General features: G+C 38.9%; 2 protein-coding genes across 4 annotated transcripts; both read left to right on the plus strand.

Moving 5' to 3' along the window:
- Positions 1-3,518: 3,518 nt before the first annotated feature.
- Positions 3,519-14,377, plus strand: LOC121769067 (ENHANCER OF AG-4 protein 2-like). 3 transcript variants are annotated; one of them, XM_042165740.1, is made up of 12 exons: positions 3,520-3,856; positions 4,626-4,702; positions 5,891-7,681; positions 7,763-8,264; positions 9,374-9,482; positions 9,794-9,906; positions 9,976-10,163; positions 11,426-12,074; positions 12,176-12,650; positions 13,098-13,196; positions 13,293-13,377; positions 14,138-14,377. In XM_042165740.1, the coding sequence occupies exons 1-11, from the start codon at positions 3,746-3,748 to the stop codon at positions 13,355-13,357; spliced, it is 4,179 nt and encodes a 1,392-aa protein (XP_042021674.1). In that variant the 5' UTR covers positions 3,520-3,745; the 3' UTR covers positions 13,358-13,377; positions 14,138-14,377. The 3 variants fall into 3 exon arrangements, with proteins under 3 accessions (XP_042021676.1, XP_042021674.1, XP_042021675.1); XM_042165741.1 differs by having other exon boundaries at positions 13,101-13,196; XM_042165742.1 differs by lacking the exons at positions 13,098-13,196; positions 13,293-13,377; positions 14,138-14,377 and having other exon boundaries at positions 3,519-3,856; positions 11,426-12,099; positions 12,176-12,371.
- A 2,094-nt stretch (positions 14,378-16,471) lies between these two features.
- LOC121769068 lies at positions 16,472-19,044 on the plus strand. The gene is made up of 3 exons (XM_042165744.1): positions 16,472-16,873; positions 17,222-17,355; positions 17,827-19,044. Exons 1-3 carry the CDS (start codon positions 16,700-16,702, stop codon positions 18,644-18,646), a joined length of 1,128 nt encoding a protein of 375 aa, XP_042021678.1. The 5' UTR covers positions 16,472-16,699; the 3' UTR covers positions 18,647-19,044.
- The last annotated feature ends 1,972 nt before the right edge of the window (positions 19,045-21,016 follow it).

The following is a 21,016-nucleotide window of genomic DNA, read 5'->3' on the forward strand; positions in this document are numbered from 1 at the left end:
TCAATTTGAATGCAACAGTAACATGTTTGCTTGTTTTCATCCGTGATGTCTTGACTTTGGGTTTGTTGTCTCCCTCTGAGTCTGAATCTGACATTTTTGTGTATAGGAAATTGCTATGGATTGGTATTGCTTTTGGTTGGCTATGGATCGAATTCAGCCTTTCTGGCCGAGATTGGTATGTTTTTTGCTATGATGAAGCTTTTCTGAGCCAGATTTTACTCTGCTCTGATACCATGAAGAAATAATAGGGAGAAGATTTTTGGTTTATTTACTGAATGATAATTACAACGTTTCATATAATATTTGTAGACATAGAATATATTCCTATATGGTAATCCTTGATTATATGGATCCCATCTACCTTAGGTAACAAATTACAATCAAATCATAGCAAATTATTCTCCCAATCTTCTGCCCAAATCTTCTGTATCTTCTAACCAATTGGTGATAGAAATCCATGGGTTCCATCCTAAAACCAATTGGTGATAGGAGGAGGGGCCCATGAGACTTATATACTAGTTTCAGTTTTCTCGTAACAAATTACAATCAAATCATAGCAAATTATTCTCCCAATCTTCTGCCCAAATCTTCGGTATCTTCTAACCAATTGGTGATAGAAATCCATGGGTTCCATCCTAAAACCAATTGGTGATAGGAGGAGGGGCCCATGAGACTTATATACTAGTTTCAGTTTTCTCTTGACACCGATGTGGGACAGTTATATATTATATTTTTAGTTTCAATTGTCAACACCCTCCCTCAAACCCTTCAAGGTGAACCTTGGAGGGGTTGGACTTTTTTTCTAATCGATTGGACAATCGGTCCAATTTTTTTCTATCGGTTGGGACCACTTGGCCCAAACCTTGAAGGGTTGGACTTTTTTTCTAATCGATTGGACAATCGGTCCAATTTTTTTCGATCGGTTGGGACCACTTGGCCCAAATTTTCAGCCCAGTTATACTGCTGAGTCAGTCATTTTTTTCGGTTTCTGCCCAGATATACTGTTGGGTCAGTTAAATATGACCCACAATCGGCGACCCGCTCTGATACCATGATAGAAATCCATGAGTTCCATCCTAAAACCAATTGGTGATAGGAGGAGGGGCCCATAAGACTTATATACTAGTTTCAGTTTTCTCTTGATACCGATATGAGACAGTTATATATTATATTTTTAGTTTCAATTGTCAACAAGAAGCGATATCGTTTATCTTATGAATTGTCAGCTTTCGTGAATAATTCTTTTCATTTAGTTTGTAATCTTATTTATTTCTTTCACAATCGTCTACAGTTATCGTTCTAGTTCAATTAAATAATTTTACATCTCTATGTGAATTACCATTGTATTCTTGCAATAGTTATAGCTTTAGAGACAATCCTCTAAAATACTAATGAATGAACTCAAATTATTTGTGTACACCATGTGAATGGAATGAATCACTTATCATATATTTATGGCGATTGAATTTTTTCCGAAGCATGTGAATCACTAAACATATACTCCTAGTAGTAGTATATAGTAGAAAGACATATTACACGATAATAGTCATTCGATTTTCATCCTTCACTTTTTAAAATAATTATATGTATAATTACTTGCAATTAACATTATACAATGGGTGACCTAGCTCTATCAATATACACATTCAGCCTTTGTTTTTTAGGGAATGATATTCATTTTTCACTATTTTTGTTTTCCTTAGTAGTTTGAATTATAGAATTAACTCTTAATAGACTCTGCATCACCATCACATAACTTGTTTATAGCTAAGGAATTTTCCTATACTCCAAAAGACTTCCCTTTCAATGTGAATATATATATATAGAGGAGCGTTATTCTCTTTTTCACATCTTAGATCCTTTTTCCTTCTTAATATTACGTGTTAGATCTAAGGCATCAACGGATCAGATTGATTCTATAAAACTGGTTCCGTGTTGCATTATAGAAGGTGGTTGTATGCATTACAGGGTTATTATTGACATTTGACGGAAAAGTAATTGCCACATTTTGGTATCTGCGCATAATGCACCACATGGTCACGAGTAATGCATATAATTGACTATATAATGCACAATATGTGAACTGCAATGCATACGAATAAGATGTACCATGTTATGATGTTTGGACACACGTTTCTTGTTTCCCCTAAGGGTTTAATAAGCTTAGGGGGTAGGGTATAGTACGTAGACACGTATGTAATCTTCACATGGTAACGAGTAATGGATATAATTGACTATATAATGCACAATTTGTGAACTGCAATGCATACGAACAAGATGTGCTGTGTTATGATGTTTGACACACGTTTCTTGTTTCCCCTAAGGGTTTAATAAGCTTAGGGGCTAGGGTATAGTACGTACGCATTAATAACAAATTATAAAACGATACGAATAATTCACCAAATTGTCACGAGTAATGGATGTTATTAACTATATAATGCACTATATGTGAACTGCAATGCATACGAATAAGATGTACCATGTTATGATGTTTGACACACGTTTCTTGTTTCCCTAAGGGTTTAATAAGCTTAGGGGCTAGGGTATAGTACGTAGACATTACTAACAAATTGTTGTTATTGGAATATACGTATGTGCATTATTTGGTTTAGGTAATGCATTATGTAGCTGTTAATTGTCATTATCTCAGTATATTATGCATTATTAGAGGTATTGTGTATATGGGTTAATCAACGGATTGAAGATTACATACGTGTATTTAGTAATGTCTACGTACTATACCCTAGCCCCTAAGCTTATTAAACCCTTAGGGGAAACAAGAAACGTGTGTCAAACATCATAACATGGTACATCTTATTCGTATGCATTGCAGTTCACATATTGTGCATTATATAGTTAATAACATCCATTACTCGTGACAATTTGGTGAATTATTCGTATCGTTTTATAATTTGTTATTAATGCGTACGTACTATACCCTAGCCTCTAAGCTTATTAAACCCTTAGGGGAAACAAGAAACGTGTGTCAAACATAATAACACAGCACATCTTGTTCGTATGCATTGCAGTTCACAAATTGTGCATTATATAGTCAATTATATGCATTACTCGTTACCATGTGAAGATTACATACATGTCTACGTACTATACCCTAGCCCCTAAGCTTATTAAACCCTTAGGGGAACAAGAAACGTGTGTCAAACATCATAACACAACATATATTGTTCGTATGCATTGCAGTTCACAAATTGTGCATTATATAGGCAATTATATGCATTACTCGTGACCATGTGGTGCATTATTCGTAGCGGTTTCCAGCCTAGATTAGATTACTATTGTACCCTCATAATGCACAAAATAGGACAAATAATGCAACACGGGATTAATTACCCAATGTTGATCTTGACCGTCCATTTCTCTAATCTAATGGCTGATATTAAGAAGGAAAAAGGAGAAAATATAGGAAAAGGAAATGAATACATCCATATATATATATATATATGCGCGCACATATATTTTTATCACGAACATCTAATACTATTTGCATTATTTTATGAGACCGCATATATTCTCAAATTCTAAACTCTAAAATCCACCACCATCATCACAATCCATTTATTTTTTATTTTATTATATTTTTTTAACTTACAAAAATAATCATCTCTTCTCGGTGTCCTTGTGATCGGCGGAGCAACCTATCGGTGAAACACGATGCGCGGCCGACTACCGGAAACTGACGTCGTCCCCACGAACTAGGACTCCTCTTCACTGCGTGTATCTCATCATGGCTCCGGGGCGGAGGCGCGGAGGGAAAGGGGCGAAAACAAAGAGCGAATTGAGTTTGGGCGATCTCGTTCTTGCCAAGGTCAAGGGATTCCCTGCTTGGCCTGCCAAGGTACATTGCGATTCACGTTTAATCCTCTTCTATTTCTTTTACATATTGTTTTCGCTCAATTTTGTTTGAATAATGTATTTAGGAATTTATCGTTTTGGGAATTTTAATTTTTCATTGTCCTCGCATTCACTAGGCTCATCACTTAATGGGGTTGCCCTGGGCTATTGAGAATTTGAGATGGATTGCAGAGCAGTCTAGTTGACGTAGATAACGCGTATTAGGGTAATATAGGTGAGTGGAGTGTGATGTTTGATACTGCTAGTCTTCTAGATCCACATGTAGACATATATACCTTGGGGCAGGGGGCAGTATGGGGGCACTATGAAGGCCAGCAGGTGAGGCTTTACAGTTAGGGTTTAGAATGAAATAACCTGATGAATTTGGGGTTAGAGTTGATGAGATGGGTTACCTTGATGTGTTATAAGCTCCTCATGGTGCCATGTTTATTTTGTATTTATTCAAGGTTTCTTTTTGAGCCATTGTATGCTTAACTATCTTTGCATTCCATTCAGGATAATGAAATAATGTGTTTAGTTTGAAGCTCCACACTTAGTGCATATAAATATATATTTGCAAAAGATTCAACTCTTGATTATTGGCCATTGTTCTTTTCTTGAGCATTTGGTGTCACATGTTTTATGCTTTTGTGTTGTATTGTCAAATTGTCATGCATGCACATGTTATCTAAACTACGGATTGTTGCGACTTGGATTTTTCTTGTATGTGTTAATCGATTGATTGGGTAACCTTTCATGGCATGAAATTCCAGATTAGCAGACCTGAAGAATGGAAGCATGCTCCGGACCCGAAAAAGTACTTCGTGCAATTTTTTGGTACAGAAGAGATGTGAGCACTTTCTGATTTTCTTCATACATGTGTGATCGGAGTTTATTACTAATAAACATTAGAAACTTTAATTTCATATCTTTAACCTGCTGATGTACAAACTTAAAAACTAGTACTATCACTTTAGGAGAATATCAATTTTGAGTTTTTGTAATAGTTGAAAAAAATACATTGTGCCTATACTGCAAGTTGCTTGACGGTTTTTCTTATTAACGCCAAGGCCTAATATCTTCTTAGTAAGAAAGTTTCTATATAGTGGCAACCTGTTTTAACATGGATGGTCAGTGGCAGAGTGATGTTATGATTCTTATCAGTTGGGTGATCTAGGAGTCGTATAGGCCTTTGTGTAGTGATGGACATGACATAATAGGAGGTAAATATATAAACAAGCAGCAGGGAGCATAATAATCTGCCAAGTGTTTAAGGGAGAATTTGGAATTTTTGGTTTTCGCTTTTGTTTCTGGAGAGGAGAGTGCTTGCTTAAGTGATTTGGTTCTCAATCAAGGAAATAAGTGGAATGTATCAATTATTTTCTGCAGTTTGATGAGCCATTCTCAGTATCAAAAGAATATATCAGTTAGGAAATACCAGTATGTCAAGAGGAATTTTGATTCACCTCTATTCTGGAAGTATTGCACTTGGTCTAATCATGCATTGTAGTCAGATAAAAGCTTAAAATCAGGCTAAGATCAAGGAAGCATAGGTTTTGTTCACCATGCTCATTATTCAAATGCTTGATATAGTTTCCATCTGGTGTCTAAACTTGTCAAATGCTTTGGTTCACTAATGCTTTCACTGCAGAGTCAGTCCTTACTCGTTTTGTACAAATCAAGTGTGATATGTCCTTTTATTTGAAGTATTTTTCGATCTTGTTTCTCTACATTATTAGACATTGATCATATGTAGTGTTTGATGTTTGCTATCTATCTCTGCTTTCTTCTATACCAAGTTGCCAACTAGCCCCAAATGGCTGCTGTTAGTTAAATATTTGATCTGGAAGGTGCTTTTGATTCATCATGTTAGTATATATTGACATTTAGTTTGCTTGTTAATGATCTCACACATGGCACTCTACGGCTCTCCTAACATTGATTTGATATTAAAGTATTAGGAAAATGAAATATTATCATGTTCTTGTGCAAGCACCATTTGTGTTGAACTCTATGGTCTTACTTTTTCTTTTAACAGAGCTTTTGTCGCTCCTGCGGATATCCAGCCGTTCACAAGTGAATCCAAGAACAAACTGTCTGCTCGATGCCAGGGTAAGACAGTCAAATATTTTGCCCAAGCTGTGAAGGAAATATGTGAAGAATTTGATGAGTTGCAACATAAAAGCTTAAGTGGTGTAAGAGATGATAGCAATGCAGATAATCTTGCCTCTGAGACACATTCAGTTGATACAGTTACAGGAGAAGCCTCAGAGGTTAGTTTTAAGAATGGGAGGGATAGTGAGGGACCAAACTGCAAATTAGAGACAGCAGGACTGAGTGATCTAGACCCTAGTTCAGAGCATTGTCCAGAAATACTTGGTGAGATGGATAGTCAAAATGTTAAGCCTCACTTGTTAGATGACATGAGCCATAGTTTGTCTCCACATCCATCTTTGGGAGAAATGAATAAGTTATGTACGAAATCTGCTAATCTGGTGAAGGAGACAAATGGTGACCAGAGTGCATTGACAAATGGCAGCCAATCTAAGCTGGAAATGGATCCTAAGAGGAAGTACGATGATGGAAAGCACAGAAATAGTGACGTGGTTATATCACGTGAACACAATGAAGATGTAGTAAAATTAAAACAGGCTTCTGGTGGGAATATGAAGATGTCATCTGCAGATAATTCAAGATCAGATTTAAGTAATGGCAGTAAAAGGAAAGGAAAAAAGTTGCTGACAGGGAAAAGGCATCCAGCAATGGCAGATCATGATTGTGTAGATGCTGAAGCCATTCCTGAGGACAATAATGAAGTAATCTCTAGGAAAAAGATGAAGCTACAACATGACCAGGAAAAGCAAACTTTTCGGAGCAATGAAGCATCACTTCCTCCCAAGATGGACGACATTGAGGGTACAAGGTTAATATCAGGAGGGAAGCCTAAGTACCAACCTTCCAGAGCACAGCCAAGTACAAATGAGTTCAGCAATTCTCCCGATGAAGATGATCTCCCTCCAACAAAGCGCCAACGCCAAGCACTTGGAGTTGTCTCAACTTCTACTTCATTATCTGAAAATAGACAGGGAAGTTCTACATCAGATAAAAATAACGTGGTGCATCTGAACAAGGTTCAACCTCCAATAATGCAGCTTCCAGCAAAGCGGAGAGCTGTCCGCCTATGTGATGATGATGAGGATGACGAATTACCTAAAACTCCAATCCATGTAGGATCTACCCATAAGGTTTCTGTTACTCCACGGGTTTCAGATTCCAAAAAGAAAAATGCTAAGCGTGGGGAGACACATGGAAACAGTCATATGGTCATGAGAAACACAGGAACGCTTAAGGATGAGATCAAAGATCAGGTACAATCTTCTCAAGTATCCACTAAAGTTTTATCACCAACTGCTCAGCCAGGCATGGAAAAGAGCACTCCAGAAATATCTGCAAAGCATGTATCTCCTGTTCATCCCCAGTTACATACTGAAAGCATGCCCTTGTTAGAGGCTAAGCCAGTTTCAGGCTCCCCCGAAAGGTCCCCTCGATCTGTTACTGCTGCTAGACCATTAACAGATTTACAGAAAAAACAGTTGAACAAGACACCTGGTAGTGTGTACCAGAAGAAAGTTCCACTAGTAACAAACAGTAGCCTTGGTACAGCTCCTAACAGGCTAAATTCTTCTCTAAATCAATCAGCAACTGAAAGGAGTAAACCAGCTTTGTCTGTTGAGAAAAAGAAAACCACCTCGAGGCCAATTTCCCAAATCAATGATTCTTTCCATTCAGTTGGAAATACAGACGAAAGCATTACCTCACATAGTGAAAGGTAATTAGATGTTTTTGGTTTTCTATATCTAATTATCTTTGTTACTGGTGCATATCTGTGTCCTGAATCGGGTTTTATCAGGTTGGATGGTGGTAAAGCCACCAAAATAAATTTGCCGGTTGATTTGGCGACTTCAGACTCGGCCATGTCAATGAAAAACCTAATTGCTGCTGCTCAAGCGAGAAAGAGACAAGCAAACTTGCATAACCCTTATGGAAATCCTTTGAGTCTATTGATTCCTGATGCTGACATTCTTGGGCATAGTCCGAACCCGACCTCTGCTGCATTAGCAGTTGAGTCTAGGAACATACTCCTAATCGATGTGCAAGACCATCCTACTTCCACTTCCTTTGATGTTCGCCAGTTATCGTCTGTCAATGGACATGAAAATGAAGACCTGGAGGAGAGGAGGGTGAATTCATGCCATCAGGCTACTGGGAGCTCTCTAAGTGGGGGTACTGAAGCTGCTGTTGCTCGTGATGCTTTTGAAGGGATGATAGAGACCCTGTCGAGGACCAAAGAGAGTATTGGTCGTGCAACTCGTCTTGCAGTTGATTGTGCAAAGTATGGGATCGCCAATGAGGTACATCATGAGTACCGATCAACTTTTTTTGTGTAGGTCATCTAATTCCGCATTTCGTTTCTAACGATAACGGTAGATCATATGTACTAAAGTGTTTCTAGCATCTCCTGCGCATTTCAATTATATATCTTCATCAGTGCTGTAGTATATTGCCATCATATTTTATACTCCTTCTATCCCATAGAAATAGGCCATTTGGAGATGGCACAGATTTTAATGCGTAATTAGTAAAGTAAAGGAGAAGGAGAAAAAGTAGTTGAAATAGTGTAGTGGATGGTGGGTCCCATAAATGATAAAGTAAAGAGAAGAAGAAAAAGTTCCCATAAATGGATATGGACTATTTCTATGGGACGGAGGGAGCGTATTGTATCTGGTCATGCACTCAGATTCTCCTTTGGAATCTTTTCTTTACTTGATTCCTATTTCTTTCTGGGTTTAGGGTTATGAATTTCTGAGAAGCAGTGTGCCAAGTAAATCTAGTGTATATGATATCAGACATCCTTGGATGTAAGTTCAAGGATTTGTCAATAGTGGTTTTGAGAGAAGGGTTACATTGCTTCAGAAGCTGATTGTTCCCTAGTTGTATTCGTTAGTTTTAATTTCTAATTATTGTGACTCAGGATAGGTATGTAATAAGAACAATTTGGTCATTTTCATGTCAATAGAGTTTGAGTTATTGAGGCTGTGGCCTGTGAGTAATGAGGAATCACATATCATACTAAACAATAAGATCAGAATTCAGAGACTATCTGTATATATAACTGGACTGCCCCCTTATATTTGAATTAATGTTTGTGGTTTTGCATCCTTAGGCACTTCATGGGTTTGAAATTTTATTTGTAGGTTTTTTGTTAATTTCACATTCCAGGATTTGTACTTGGTATGATGTAAATTAGGTGCTCCTGTATCACCGGTAGCTTTTACATACTGATTATGACATTTGATACTAAAGAATGAGTCTGGAAGATTGCTACTAAGTGTGGTAGTTTCGCATATGTATTTGAGGACAATTTTATGTATTCACATCTGCAAAATTAGCATTATCCTAGATTGAGATGCATGTAGTAATACGACCAGATAATCTTATGTCACAGAGCCCTGTGTTGCAGGTTGTGGAACTTCTAATCCTGAAGTTGGCAAATGAGCCAAGTTTACATCGCAAAGTAGACATTTTTTTTCTGGTTGACTCTATAACCCAATGCTCTCATAGTCAGAAAGGTATGAGATTGTAAAACATTACATTACTATGCAAAATACTCTCCTCTCATAGACAAAGGGATACAATATACTTGCAAGCCCACTGTCTCACCCCATTGAGGTCTTATAAGTTATGGTAGATGTTGAAGGTTTTTTAAACACAGATCATTATCACGCTAATCAGATGCTGTTTATCAAAATACGTCTCAACTTGCTTCTTCTTTGCCTGTTTTTCACTGTTTTTTTGCTTCTGGAACATAATTCTGCAGTTTCATCATCTGTTTCCTTAATCATGTGAAACATTTTATAATTCCTTTGTTAATGATCTTCAGGAATTGCTGGGGCATCTTATATTCCGATTGTTCAAGCAGCATTGCCTCGTCTCATTGGAGCTGCTGCTCCACCTGGAGCAGGTGCACAGGAAAATCGACGTCAATGTCATAAGGTGACTATATCTAAATGATAGAAACTATGCAGGCATTGTGCTTGTTTGATTTATTTGCAATCCTTTTAGGTCTTGGGGTTATGGCTTGAGAGGAAAATCTTGCCAGAATCTGTCCTTCGACGTTACATGGATGAGATAGGAGCAGTAAATGATGGTGGAGCTGCTGGATTTTCCCAGAGACGCCCATCCCGAGCTGAGCGGGCCATTGACGATCCAATAAGAGAAATGGAAGGCATGCTTGTGGACGAGTATGGGAGGTATGGATTATGAAGTTTACTCAATCCTCTCCTAGAATTTGTCTTCTATTTCCTCTCTTCCAGTCATTCCTATTTTCTTAAGCTCAAGTGTTTCTGTATGTTTGTGGTGGTTGTCTTTCTATTTCTATCCATATATCGCCTGATGGCATATAGAGATATTATTTCATATTGTTATTGGTTTAGGAGATGGTTTGATAGCTAGGCACATTCTTTATTACTTTTTACACTGCTAACTTGCTTATAGTTCCAAGATAAATTATGTTAACTTCACACTCAGAGCACACTTTGGCTCTTGGGGTAGTAAGTTATGCTTGAACCAAGGAACTATGTAGTCCCTAGAGGAAGGTTGCCCTTGGCTGGATTGTTTGATACCTTTGAACCACATTTTCACTAAAAGGGAGCATTTGCAAGTAGGAGTTGAGTAGTGAAACCACATAAACAAAACGTGCGCTTCAATAGAACCTCACATTCTTAGATTGTGTTTCGAGCAAATCCTGAATGTACCTATGTCTCAAATCTCATTATAATAAAACCTAGGTGATCCACATGTCTATGCACTGCAAATCCTTGTTTAATTGGTAAGAGAAAGAATTAAATTGTGTGCATCATTTCATTTCACTAGAAGGATCTCATATAAGAAAACCTTAGTATGCAAGATAGATATCCCTTAACAAGAACGGCAATCCCATCCACATTTATCGTTTGTTTTTTTGAGCGAAAACAATAACCAGTTTCCAACCATTGGGTCAAAATTCTAAAAGAGGAATGTAGGAGTAGATCCGGAGAGGATTAAAGGGATTTGGCGATCCTTACTCGCTTAAATAGTTTTACGAGTACTATCATTTATACAAGAGTGTAACGGTTTATAGCAGAACCCAAGTTGTGAATACTCTTGGAAGTTCCACCTTTTGTAGGTCCTGTTTTTATTTTATGTGATTATTGTTTGGTATATGTCACTTGAAAGTGTGAAATAATTGCTTCTGAAATGGATTTAGACTTTTAGTAGGCCTGTAACTGCTTTGTTTAATGATATATGAGCTCCACAGTTGTACCCATCTGTATATTAGTAGATTTTTTAATTGAGGACTATACTTTATAAGCATTTTCATCGGAATCGATTATAGTTATTCTGTGGGGTATTAAGCTATGCATGTAGGCTATAGCTAGTTTGCATTTGTCATGATTCATAATTATAGTGGATGTATTATCTTAATTCTGGAATTTTTGGGTACAATGTTCATTTACTGTTCTGTTGGTTCCAGTAACACCACATTTCAATTACCTGGGTTTCTGTCGTCTCATTTATTTGAAGAAGATAATTCTCCATCAATGCTATACAAGGAAGTTTTAGATATATCGTCATCTGAGCATAACCTTGCAAATAAGGATCTTGAGAACTGTACTGTTACTCCAAGTGACCGGCGCCACTGCATATTAGAGGATGTTGATGGTGAGCTTGAAATGGAAGACGTTTCTGGCCATATTAAGGATGATAGAATATTAATTGCCAATTACACCTCTATAGTTGCTTTACTCGAGCCAAATTCAGATGTAAAACTTGAATCAGCTTCTGAAATGTCTGAGTTGCTGCCTTCTCCTGAGGGTTCCCCACCGTTACCACCTGGCTCTCCTCCTATGACTCCACCTCTACCTGCTTCACCACCTCCAGTATCCCCACCACCTCCACCTCCACCCTTACCATCATCATCTGCACCACCGCCCCCACCTCCACCACCACCTTCCTCACAACAACTAATTCCTCCACCACCTATCGGTCCTCCTCCATATGTTCAGTCATTGCCACCTCAACTTGCATTGATGTCCCAATACGTTCCTCCAGCTCCGTCAACTTCTCAGCCATTAGCTTATCACCCACCTCCATTACATCATGAGATTGGTGGCACTACCAGTGTAAGTCATGTGGCTTCCAGAACATGTATGTTTATCAGTTTATGTTGATTCAAGTATTTTACTCTACAGTTATGTAAAGATTGTGAATATTGCAATTCCAGGGAAATCCACCTATCCATATGGTTTCCAGTACTCAAGGGTCCCATATTGAAGCACCAAGAGGTGAAATATATTCACAGCATTCCTCGTTCTTCTCTCCAGCTTCTGGCAGCAATGCACGAGAACATGTTGTCTATAATTCATCAAGGCCTGTTGAATATGGACAGAATGATCCATGTATTAATCACCATGCTTCACAGCAGAGGAAGCATTTACTGCCAGGTACTGCAACGTTTGTCCATAGACCACTGCATCCTGAGGTCCCACCTCAACAAATATCCGCCCATTTCTCGTATCCAAATCCAGTCATGCAGCATCAATATCCCCCTTATCCATTGCCAGTAGCTGATGGTCCTAGGAGGTATTCTACTGATGAGCAATGGCGGATGCCAGTAAATGATTACAATGCGGATCTTCCCTGTGGAGGGTGGAATGCCGCAGCTCAGCCATTTTCTGGTCAACCTTACTCGCAAGAAGGTGTGGGTTATGTTTTTCGTTCGGAAGTAAATAATCATGATTAGTTAGTCATTTTCAGCCCTTAATTTCAAAATTGTATATCCTCATTGAAAAGTTATGATTGCTTAAATGGCTTTGCGGTAACCACGTAATCTAGAAGCAAGCATATGAATACAGGAAAAGCTGCAACTCTTTAACCAGGAAATCATTGTTGTATTTACTGTATTCTTTTGCCTGATGGTCCTTACCAACAACTGGATAATCCTATTTTCTTACACCGCTACAATCACATGGTTTCTAGTTTGAGCTATTATGCCTTTCAAGAACTAAGGTGGAGTATTCTGTTTCATTTTTTTTCTGAATGTCTCTCCCTAATTGACTAATGACTTTGATCCTGGTTCTTACTAACAAAAATAGTGGAAGAGTCCCCATTAGTGAAACTCACTTTCTCAGCATTTTGATCTCTAGCAGGTTATTTTGGACCTCCTTCAGAAAGGGCTCCAGCAAGTGCCATAAATTTTCGGCCTGCTGCAGCAAATAGTTTACCACCAGCACCTCCAATTCCAGGTGATCTTACTTCTGCAGTTGAGCTGCTTGGTATTTGTGACTTTAGCTACCCACAGAGTGCAATTTATGTTGACCCTCTTGTTGTATTTATCACAGTTCATGGTGTTCCAATGATGCCTTGTAGGCCGGACATGTCTGCCGTCAATTGGAGGCCAGTATAAGATGACTTTCTGGATATGTGGTCAGTAGTTGGTCTTTCTCCTTTTCATTTAGACTAGCCATATTCCTTGCCAACAATTTTTGTCAGAAAACACTTAAATACATGGTGACTATAATAATTAATATAGTTCAGCAGGAAAATCTGTTCTATCTAAATGTGGCAATCCTGATTATATTATTCTTATCATGTAACGTAAGTGGATCATCACTTCTTCCTCTGGTAGAATCGTAGAACATTAATAAATAAGTTCAAATTAGGGTGTGGACAAGTGAAATAGTTCTGAGTGAATTACCTGACTGAAGATGCCATATAGCAGTTATCTTTAATTCCATACTTATAGCTGCATCATGATTGAATGCCAACACTTAGGAATATTCTTTCTGGTGTAGGATAGTAATGCATACCATTTGTTTTTGGAGAAGTTTTATTCTTCCTGCTGTCTGAATCTTTTACCCAGCTAGTTTTGAATTTGAACAGTTTGAACTTGTTTTTCACACTGGCCGTGAGGCATTTTGTATGTACAGAATACATACATTTGGTTACACACACACACACACAGATGGCTATAGACACTGTTCTTTTTTTGCTTAATTTTTTTAAAAAATTCCTTAATAACTCTAGATTTGATTCTACTTTACTGCACACTGCATACACCCACTTATGGCAATGTAGTGGTTAGGACTAGTCACACTGCAGCTGCATCCAATCAAAATCACACTCTTCTGCAATACTTGAATGGTTGCATTTTTTCTCATCTTCCTATCATTTTTTCTGGTTATAGGCTGCGGAGCAAGAGGAATTGGCCCAAATAATGTTTCCACCTAGATCAAGTTTTAGATTGCAATGTGGAATTTTGAGAAGTTATGGAGAGCCTTGGCAGGATTGTTTATATTAGATTTTTTCCTGACAAATGCATCCCCGCACACATACTCCTAAGTGTAAGCCATTTTTCTTATTTTTATTGACGCTTGTAATTATTTATTATATTATCCAAATTAAATGGAGGCTACAATTTCATCTACGTTACTGCATTAAAACCCTTCCTGCCATCCTGCATTTGTTGAGTGCATGTTGATTGTCTTTATTGCTACTTTGATACACACCGAGTGAACAGCATGCTAGAGCATAAAAGTTTTGAGATTTGGCCTTTTGAGTTCAAAGTTACTGGTTTTGAGTATTAATTATTTCAAAAGTGGGGATTTGATGCTTGCTGACTATGCTAAGTGGATTTCATGATTTCATCTCATTTTCTTGCTGATATATATCTTCTGACTTCTGAGAAGCCATGAACTACTGCTTTTATTTTCTTCCTGCACAAATTTCGTCTAGACTTTTCTCTGTGTGGTACATGCTAGCTCGGGTCCTTCTAGGGTCATTATGTTCCCTGGGAGGGATCAATGCTACTCGGTAGTTTCTTTGCAATACTATCTAGAGGGCCTTTAGAATTCTATCACTTAGTTATCCCCTGTGATCTAGCCTGTCTTTTGTCGTCACCGAAAATTAGATATGTGTTTGATGGGGTAGGGGTCTCGTTGAGAGGGATAATTGAATCATTACTATCATGCTATTCCGGACACACTTAGTACTGCAATGTTGGCAGTGCTTTTAGTTTATAAGCTACTTGGAGCATGCGATGAACTACACTCCTTGAGAATGGTTTTGATTCCATGACCGTATTAGGACAATTCAAGAATTAGAACTTTGCTGATGGAACCCACTTAAGCTCATTTTGGGAACTTAACTAGATATATAAGTTTTACTAATTATGTTTATTAGAATTAGCAAAAAGTAAGGATGCCTAAAGGACATACTTCGAGGGACCAAGGTATGCAGTTTGTGGATTCATTTTGTTTTGATTGAAATATTGTGCAAATTTATAACTATTTTAATATCTAAAATCTTGGCATGCATAAAATAGATAAGGATTTAGATGTTGCTTTCACTATAATGGAATAAATAAATCTAAGTGGAGACGTTCCATTGGCTGTTTTAAGCATGTGATAATATATAGAGTATCAATGTCATTTTCTTGTGCACTTTAGTACTTCCTGAATTAGTGAGATTAGTTGAATAAGTTGAACTGTTTAAGGTTCTAAACATAGAAGATACCATTTACATTTTCTCTTACTTTGCCATAATTGAATAATTAAGTGGTGAATTTAGTGTATGAATTTTCTAGGTTATATAAACATCTATGAGAAAACAGCTATATTACGACAAAATAATTTTCCAGTTGCTAAATTTGAAAATCATGTCGGTATGAAGTAGTGACATTTTCTCATGCGATTGACCGCACATTTCTTTATGATTCAGACATTAGAAAATGATAGTGTTATATAATTGACACATAAGTTCTATCTCTGTCATTTTCACTCATTGAGTAATTGTTTTAGATCTCTTTAACCATTTATTGAGAAATTGATCAAAAATGATGTATGAAGTATGATTGGTTTCATGTTTTTGTTCTAATGGGAACTTGATGTGGCTAGGAATAATGATTGGGTCAACTTTCTGGAAATATAAATATATTCCGGAATAACTATCTATCAGAATCTTTAAATAAAAAAGAGAGTGTATTAGAGATTATGTAAAAATTACTCCTCTGTAACGCGGAAAGTTGTCGGTGGGGCGTGAGAACTGAGAAGCCAAGCACCAAGTATTTTTTTTCTAAATCCAACGCAACAACTCGTTTTACATTGTTGACTTTTTCCACTCTATATTTAATTAGGACCTAATCATTTTTCTCTTTTATCAGTAATATTGCACATGATTATTTATTGTTTTTGGCGTGAAGTGCTGAATTTTTGCTACGCATGTCTTACGATACGATACTATACTATACTATACTATACTATACTATACTATACTATACTATACTATACTATACTATACTATACTATACTATACTATGTTAATGAAACAATTTACGATTATAGTATTATATTTATTTAAAAATATATTTTGAAGCTGGTTAGGTACTTAATTAAGATCAATTAAAAACAAATGAAAAAAAGAAAGAAAAAAAGAAAAAAAAAAGGAGAAAGCTTGAAAATTGAGTGCTACTTAGCAATATATATACACTCGTAAAATTTAGACATACCGGATATGAGAGAGAGATTTTGAAACTCTCTGCAGATCTGCAGCAGCTAGCTCATCTAAATTCCTTACTGAAATCTGATGAATTTGATATTTTATCAGAAAAAGGTGTATTCGAATTGAAGATGGATGATTAGTTTCAGAATGCAGATATTCTATTAGTACTTGCTGTAGTTCCACTATCTTGGGTATTTTTTTGTTTTTTTAGTTTTATCGTTTTGCGGTGGAGAGAGAAGGGTTTCTGAAAATGAACGAATATGGAGGAGCCGAATTATACCAAATCGGAGCGGTCCGATCTTCGTCGCCGACGATTTATCCTCCGCCGTCTTCCGCCGGGGCTAATGGTGCTTTAAATTACATAGTCCACACCGTGTCGAAGTACGACACACTCGCCGGCGTCGCCATCAAATACGGTGTCGAGGTATAGATGGATAGTTTTCACCTTTCTTCTGTTTTTTATAGTCTTAATTAACTTGTGCGACTCCGTCTACGAACTTTCCAGTTTTCTTCCGTTCTATCTGTGCGACGTCAGTACTTTGCTTGTGCTCTGTATAGTTATTTGCTTGCAAGTGATATAAATTATAGTAGTTCGAATATGCGTGTCTATTTTCAGTTCGCGCTCAATTCTGTTGAAATTTCGTAAGATTTAGCTCCTTTAAACTTCGAATTGTGAGTGTGTGTATATTATCGCATCTGAGTGTTGCAGATTGCCTGATTCTAAACTTAAGTACTTTCAATTCTGTGTAAAAAATTCTTATCTCTGCTGTAGGTTGCTGATGTAAAAAGGCTAAATGGATTGGTGACAGATCTTCAAATGTTTGCCCTTGAGACAATTCAAATTCCGCATCCCGGGAGGCACCCCCCTTCACCCGTCTCGTCTAATGGTCACAAGACTCCTCCACGGTACATGATTTGTTCTCATTCTTAGGGGTGAGCAAAAAAAACAAAAACTGAATATTCAAACCGAATCAAACTGAAATTTTGAAATATTTGAAACTGTAATAATGTAGCAGGTATTGATGTCAGTGAAATGACTAATCATGCCATAGATCCTGATACTTTTTGTTCATAAACAAGCTATGCTAGTATTTTCCCATTGTCTATATGTTTGTTAAGTACATCGAACATATCTAAGCAGAAGAAGAAACTGGTTGTCTTCAATTTTCTGAGGCTGTTAGGCTGACTGTATCGGTCTCATTTCTAAAGAACAGATTATCTATACCAATTAAGTGTGCATTCTCTTTGGTTGTAAATTTAGTACCAGCTATGGAACTCAAAGTTATTGCATCTCCCTACCATGTTGAATAACACCAAATAACAAATACTAATAGTTCAGAGTTTGATGAAGTATCTTATTTTGGTATCCACTTGCAGGCCAAGCACCACTCAGCAGACATTATCAAGTTGTGGACACTCTGATTTATTTGATTCATTTTCATCATTGAAATTGAAATCGAAATCGAAATCGAAATCGAAATCTTCTTCAGAAATGAAAGTGTCTCTGTCCATGAGCAGGATGCAATGTTATTATGGTCTTAGATCAGCAGAGATGAAAGGTGCTGGAGAAGGCTGTGAAATGGCAATGTACAAAAAAGGGGGAGCTCATTATCTTGAGGATGGGCCACTTCTCAAATCATCCATCTCTAACCCACCACTTAGCCATTATAGAAAGTCAAAAAGTGCAGCTGATTGTTTAGATTCGGAAAATGGCAGTCTCATTGATGAGGATTTGTTACAAGGAGCTGAAAGTAATGGCTCCACTGAATTAATTGCCAAGTTGGTAAGACGCCGCCAAAAATCTGAGGCTGATTTTACTTCCCGCTCTACTGAGAAGCTTCTGACGGAGGAAAACAGCAATGGTACTGCAATTTCAGGCAAAGGCCTGGCTCTCTGGCCCAAGTCATCTGGTCGTACTGTGTCACTAGGAGCTGATGGGGAAGCAGGAGGGTTCAAACCAATTCCTATAGGGTTGGGGGATGCCTTTCTAAATGATGATGTTAATGGGGTAAAGAAGTCATCAAGTGTATCCAGTTTGCAGGATTCAGACAACAGTGCCATGTCATCCATATGGCCGACGTCAAAGTGGAGTTTAAAGCAAGATTTTCAGGCTCTTTCTGCTGCAGCCATGACTAGTCCAATCTTCGATGGCTTATCTAAGCCTTCAAACTGGAGAAACAAAGCAGCAGTCGATTAATTCAATCGTTGTTCCAATCTGGAATCACACGCGATTAGAAGCAGTCATTCAGTGGGAAATATCAGGCAAGTATTCTGGTAAATCAAAGAAACAAGAATTTTACTACGATCGGATATTGTTCAAAGATTCTGTTCTGTCCTGTAGTCAATGCCTAGAAGAAAATGAGCTGGAGAGTCGAAAGCTTTGAGTTCATTTCTCAGTTGACTTAGAGAATTGCTTAGATTGTATCATGGGACCTAGATAAAGAATTGTATAATACATTGTCAAGAGGCCTGTTATTTTTTGTCAGAGAGGAAATGAAGTCGTTATACATGTAGATTTACTCGTGGGAAACTGTTTCTTTAAATTTGTTGTTACATGCATTTATTAATAAAAAGTCTGGTCTCTTTCGGTTTCCATTTTCGAGTGATTCAATGTGAGGCGGTGGAGAAAGTATGTGCAGTTTGACATTTTTGTTTGCAGGTTTTGAACGGTGAAGTTAATGGGGGTGAATCTTACGTGGTATTAAAATATTGTCGAATAGCACGTGGAGTCCAAGTCTGGTGTTGCGTGATAGTACTTCCTCCGACTCAATATGACTTTGTTGAGAGCATCTCCAGTAAGACTGGACGTTAAATAGCCCTCACATAGTCTTTACACTGCCATATCATCAGTACTATAATTCTCCTGCCACATTAGCTTGCCACATCAACTGGACATCAAATAGCCCTCACATAGCCTTCACACTACCTATCCACATCACTAATAACAATTATATAATTTAATTTACACTCGTATCAACATACGGAATTTAATTTACGAGACAAATTCGAATAATAATATTAAAACTTAAAAAATACATTAATTTTAAAAAAAATACAATAATTTAAAAAAGTAAAACAAAATCACTCCTCGCCGCCGTCCTCGTCTCCGTCGTCGCCCAGCGCTTCTTCACCGTCGTCGCCACCTACCTCCGTCGCCACCTAGCCGCGGCTATTCCCGCCGGTGTCCCTACTCATCGCCTCCAATTCTTCACGCTGGCTCTGGAGCAATACACGAAGAAAATCCTTCACCTCGGGGTCCACCGCCGCTTGGAAGTCGGCTAAGGTCTTCACCATTTGAGCGCGCGTTTGTTGGCACGCGAAGAATTTGAGCTCCTCGGTAGACCTGCCGAGGGGGGATGACGAATGGACCCCCTGGGAACTCGGGGTGCCCCCCCTCGCAACCTGTTGCGCCCGCCTTTGGCCAACCGGGCGAGGTCGGCGACCGAACGAATGAGGAGTCGGGACCTCCTGGGCCGTCTCGGGGAGGTCTGTCGAACCACCGCTGCTGCCGCTATAATCTCCGGTATAGTTCAGTTTCTGCCTCTTCGGCCAGCCAGCGTCGACGCCTGCCCGGAATTTCTCCGACTCGTTGAGGGCAAAATGCTGCCGCTATAATCTCCGGTGCACGGTCTCCCTTCAGGGCAAAATGCCCTGTAGGCTGCGGCTATCTTGGCCCACAAGTTGACGATCCTCTGGTTGTTCGAAACGAGAGGATCGTCGCAGACACTCACCCACGCCTTGGCAACCGCAACGTTCTCTGCGTCCGTCCACTTCCTCCGGCCTCGGATTTCGGCCTCCGGCTGCGACGACTCGCCGACCTTCTTGGCCTTGCCCTTCTTCTTACCCCGCCCTACTCCCTGGCTTTGAATGAGAGTTTCCGGAACCTCGTTCATATCAAAACCTAAGTCCGCTAAGGAGAAGGTCTCCGTATACTGTGCATCCGTTGGGGTCGATGTGTGTGAAGAACCGGTGGAAAAATCAAAAGTCGGCCGATAGGCGTTGTCCCCCCCGTGCGTCCCCTGCGCCGGGGGAATCATCTGCTGCGCCGGTGGAATCATCTGCTGCGCCGGTGACTGCATCCCGGGTGCCCACCCCGGCATCATCTGCTGCGCCGGTGGCTGCATCCCGGGTGCCCACCCCGGCATCATCTGCATAGGGGGCTGCATGCCGGGTGCCTACCCCGGCATCATCTGCTGCCACGGGTACATGTTGTAGTACCCGGTGATGCGAAGCTTATTTCCTATTCTTTACCCCGGATTTCATGTTAATTATAACTCACCAGGTCGTGCTTTGAGTGTAGTTTCGGGTGTTAGAAGCTGGAAGTTCGTCAGAAATGCATAGCTGAGATTCCAGAGAGTTCGCCCGGTCGGGCGTTTTGATGTCGCTAAACGCCCGGTCGGGCGTTTCCATATTGTGCATGCGGAGTCCAGAAAGTTCGCCCGGTCGGGCGTTCTGATTTCAACTAAACGCCCGGTCGGGCGTTTCCCGCGAGGCCATGCAGTAGCCTTTCGCCCGGTCGGGCGATTACCTCCTTTGAATTCGCCCGGTCGGGCGTTTTAGTCGCGTA

Source organism: Salvia splendens, chromosome 15, assembly GCF_004379255.2.
Source record: "Salvia splendens isolate huo1 chromosome 15, SspV2, whole genome shotgun sequence".
NCBI classification, from domain to species: Eukaryota; Viridiplantae; Streptophyta; class Magnoliopsida; order Lamiales; family Lamiaceae; genus Salvia; species Salvia splendens.

Excerpts from the sequence above, each read along its gene's own strand:
- LOC121769067 (XM_042165740.1), top strand. The coding sequence starts at position 3,746 with ATGGCTCCGGGGCGGAGGCGCGGAGGGAAAGGGGCGAAAACAAAGAGC. Across the intron at positions 8,265-9,373 it reads AGTATGGGATCGCCAATGAG|GTTGTGGAACTTCTAATCCT; the intron begins GTACATCATGAG and ends CCTGTGTTGCAG. Across the intron at positions 10,164-11,425 it reads CTTGTGGACGAGTATGGGAG|TAACACCACATTTCAATTAC; the intron begins GTATGGATTATG and ends TGTTGGTTCCAG.
- LOC121769068 (XM_042165744.1), top strand. The coding sequence starts at position 16,700 with ATGAACGAATATGGAGGAGCCGAATTATACCAAATCGGAGCGGTCCGA. Across the intron at positions 16,874-17,221 it reads CCATCAAATACGGTGTCGAG|GTTGCTGATGTAAAAAGGCT; the intron begins GTATAGATGGAT and ends TCTCTGCTGTAG. Across the intron at positions 17,356-17,826 it reads GGTCACAAGACTCCTCCACG|GCCAAGCACCACTCAGCAGA; the intron begins GTACATGATTTG and ends ATCCACTTGCAG.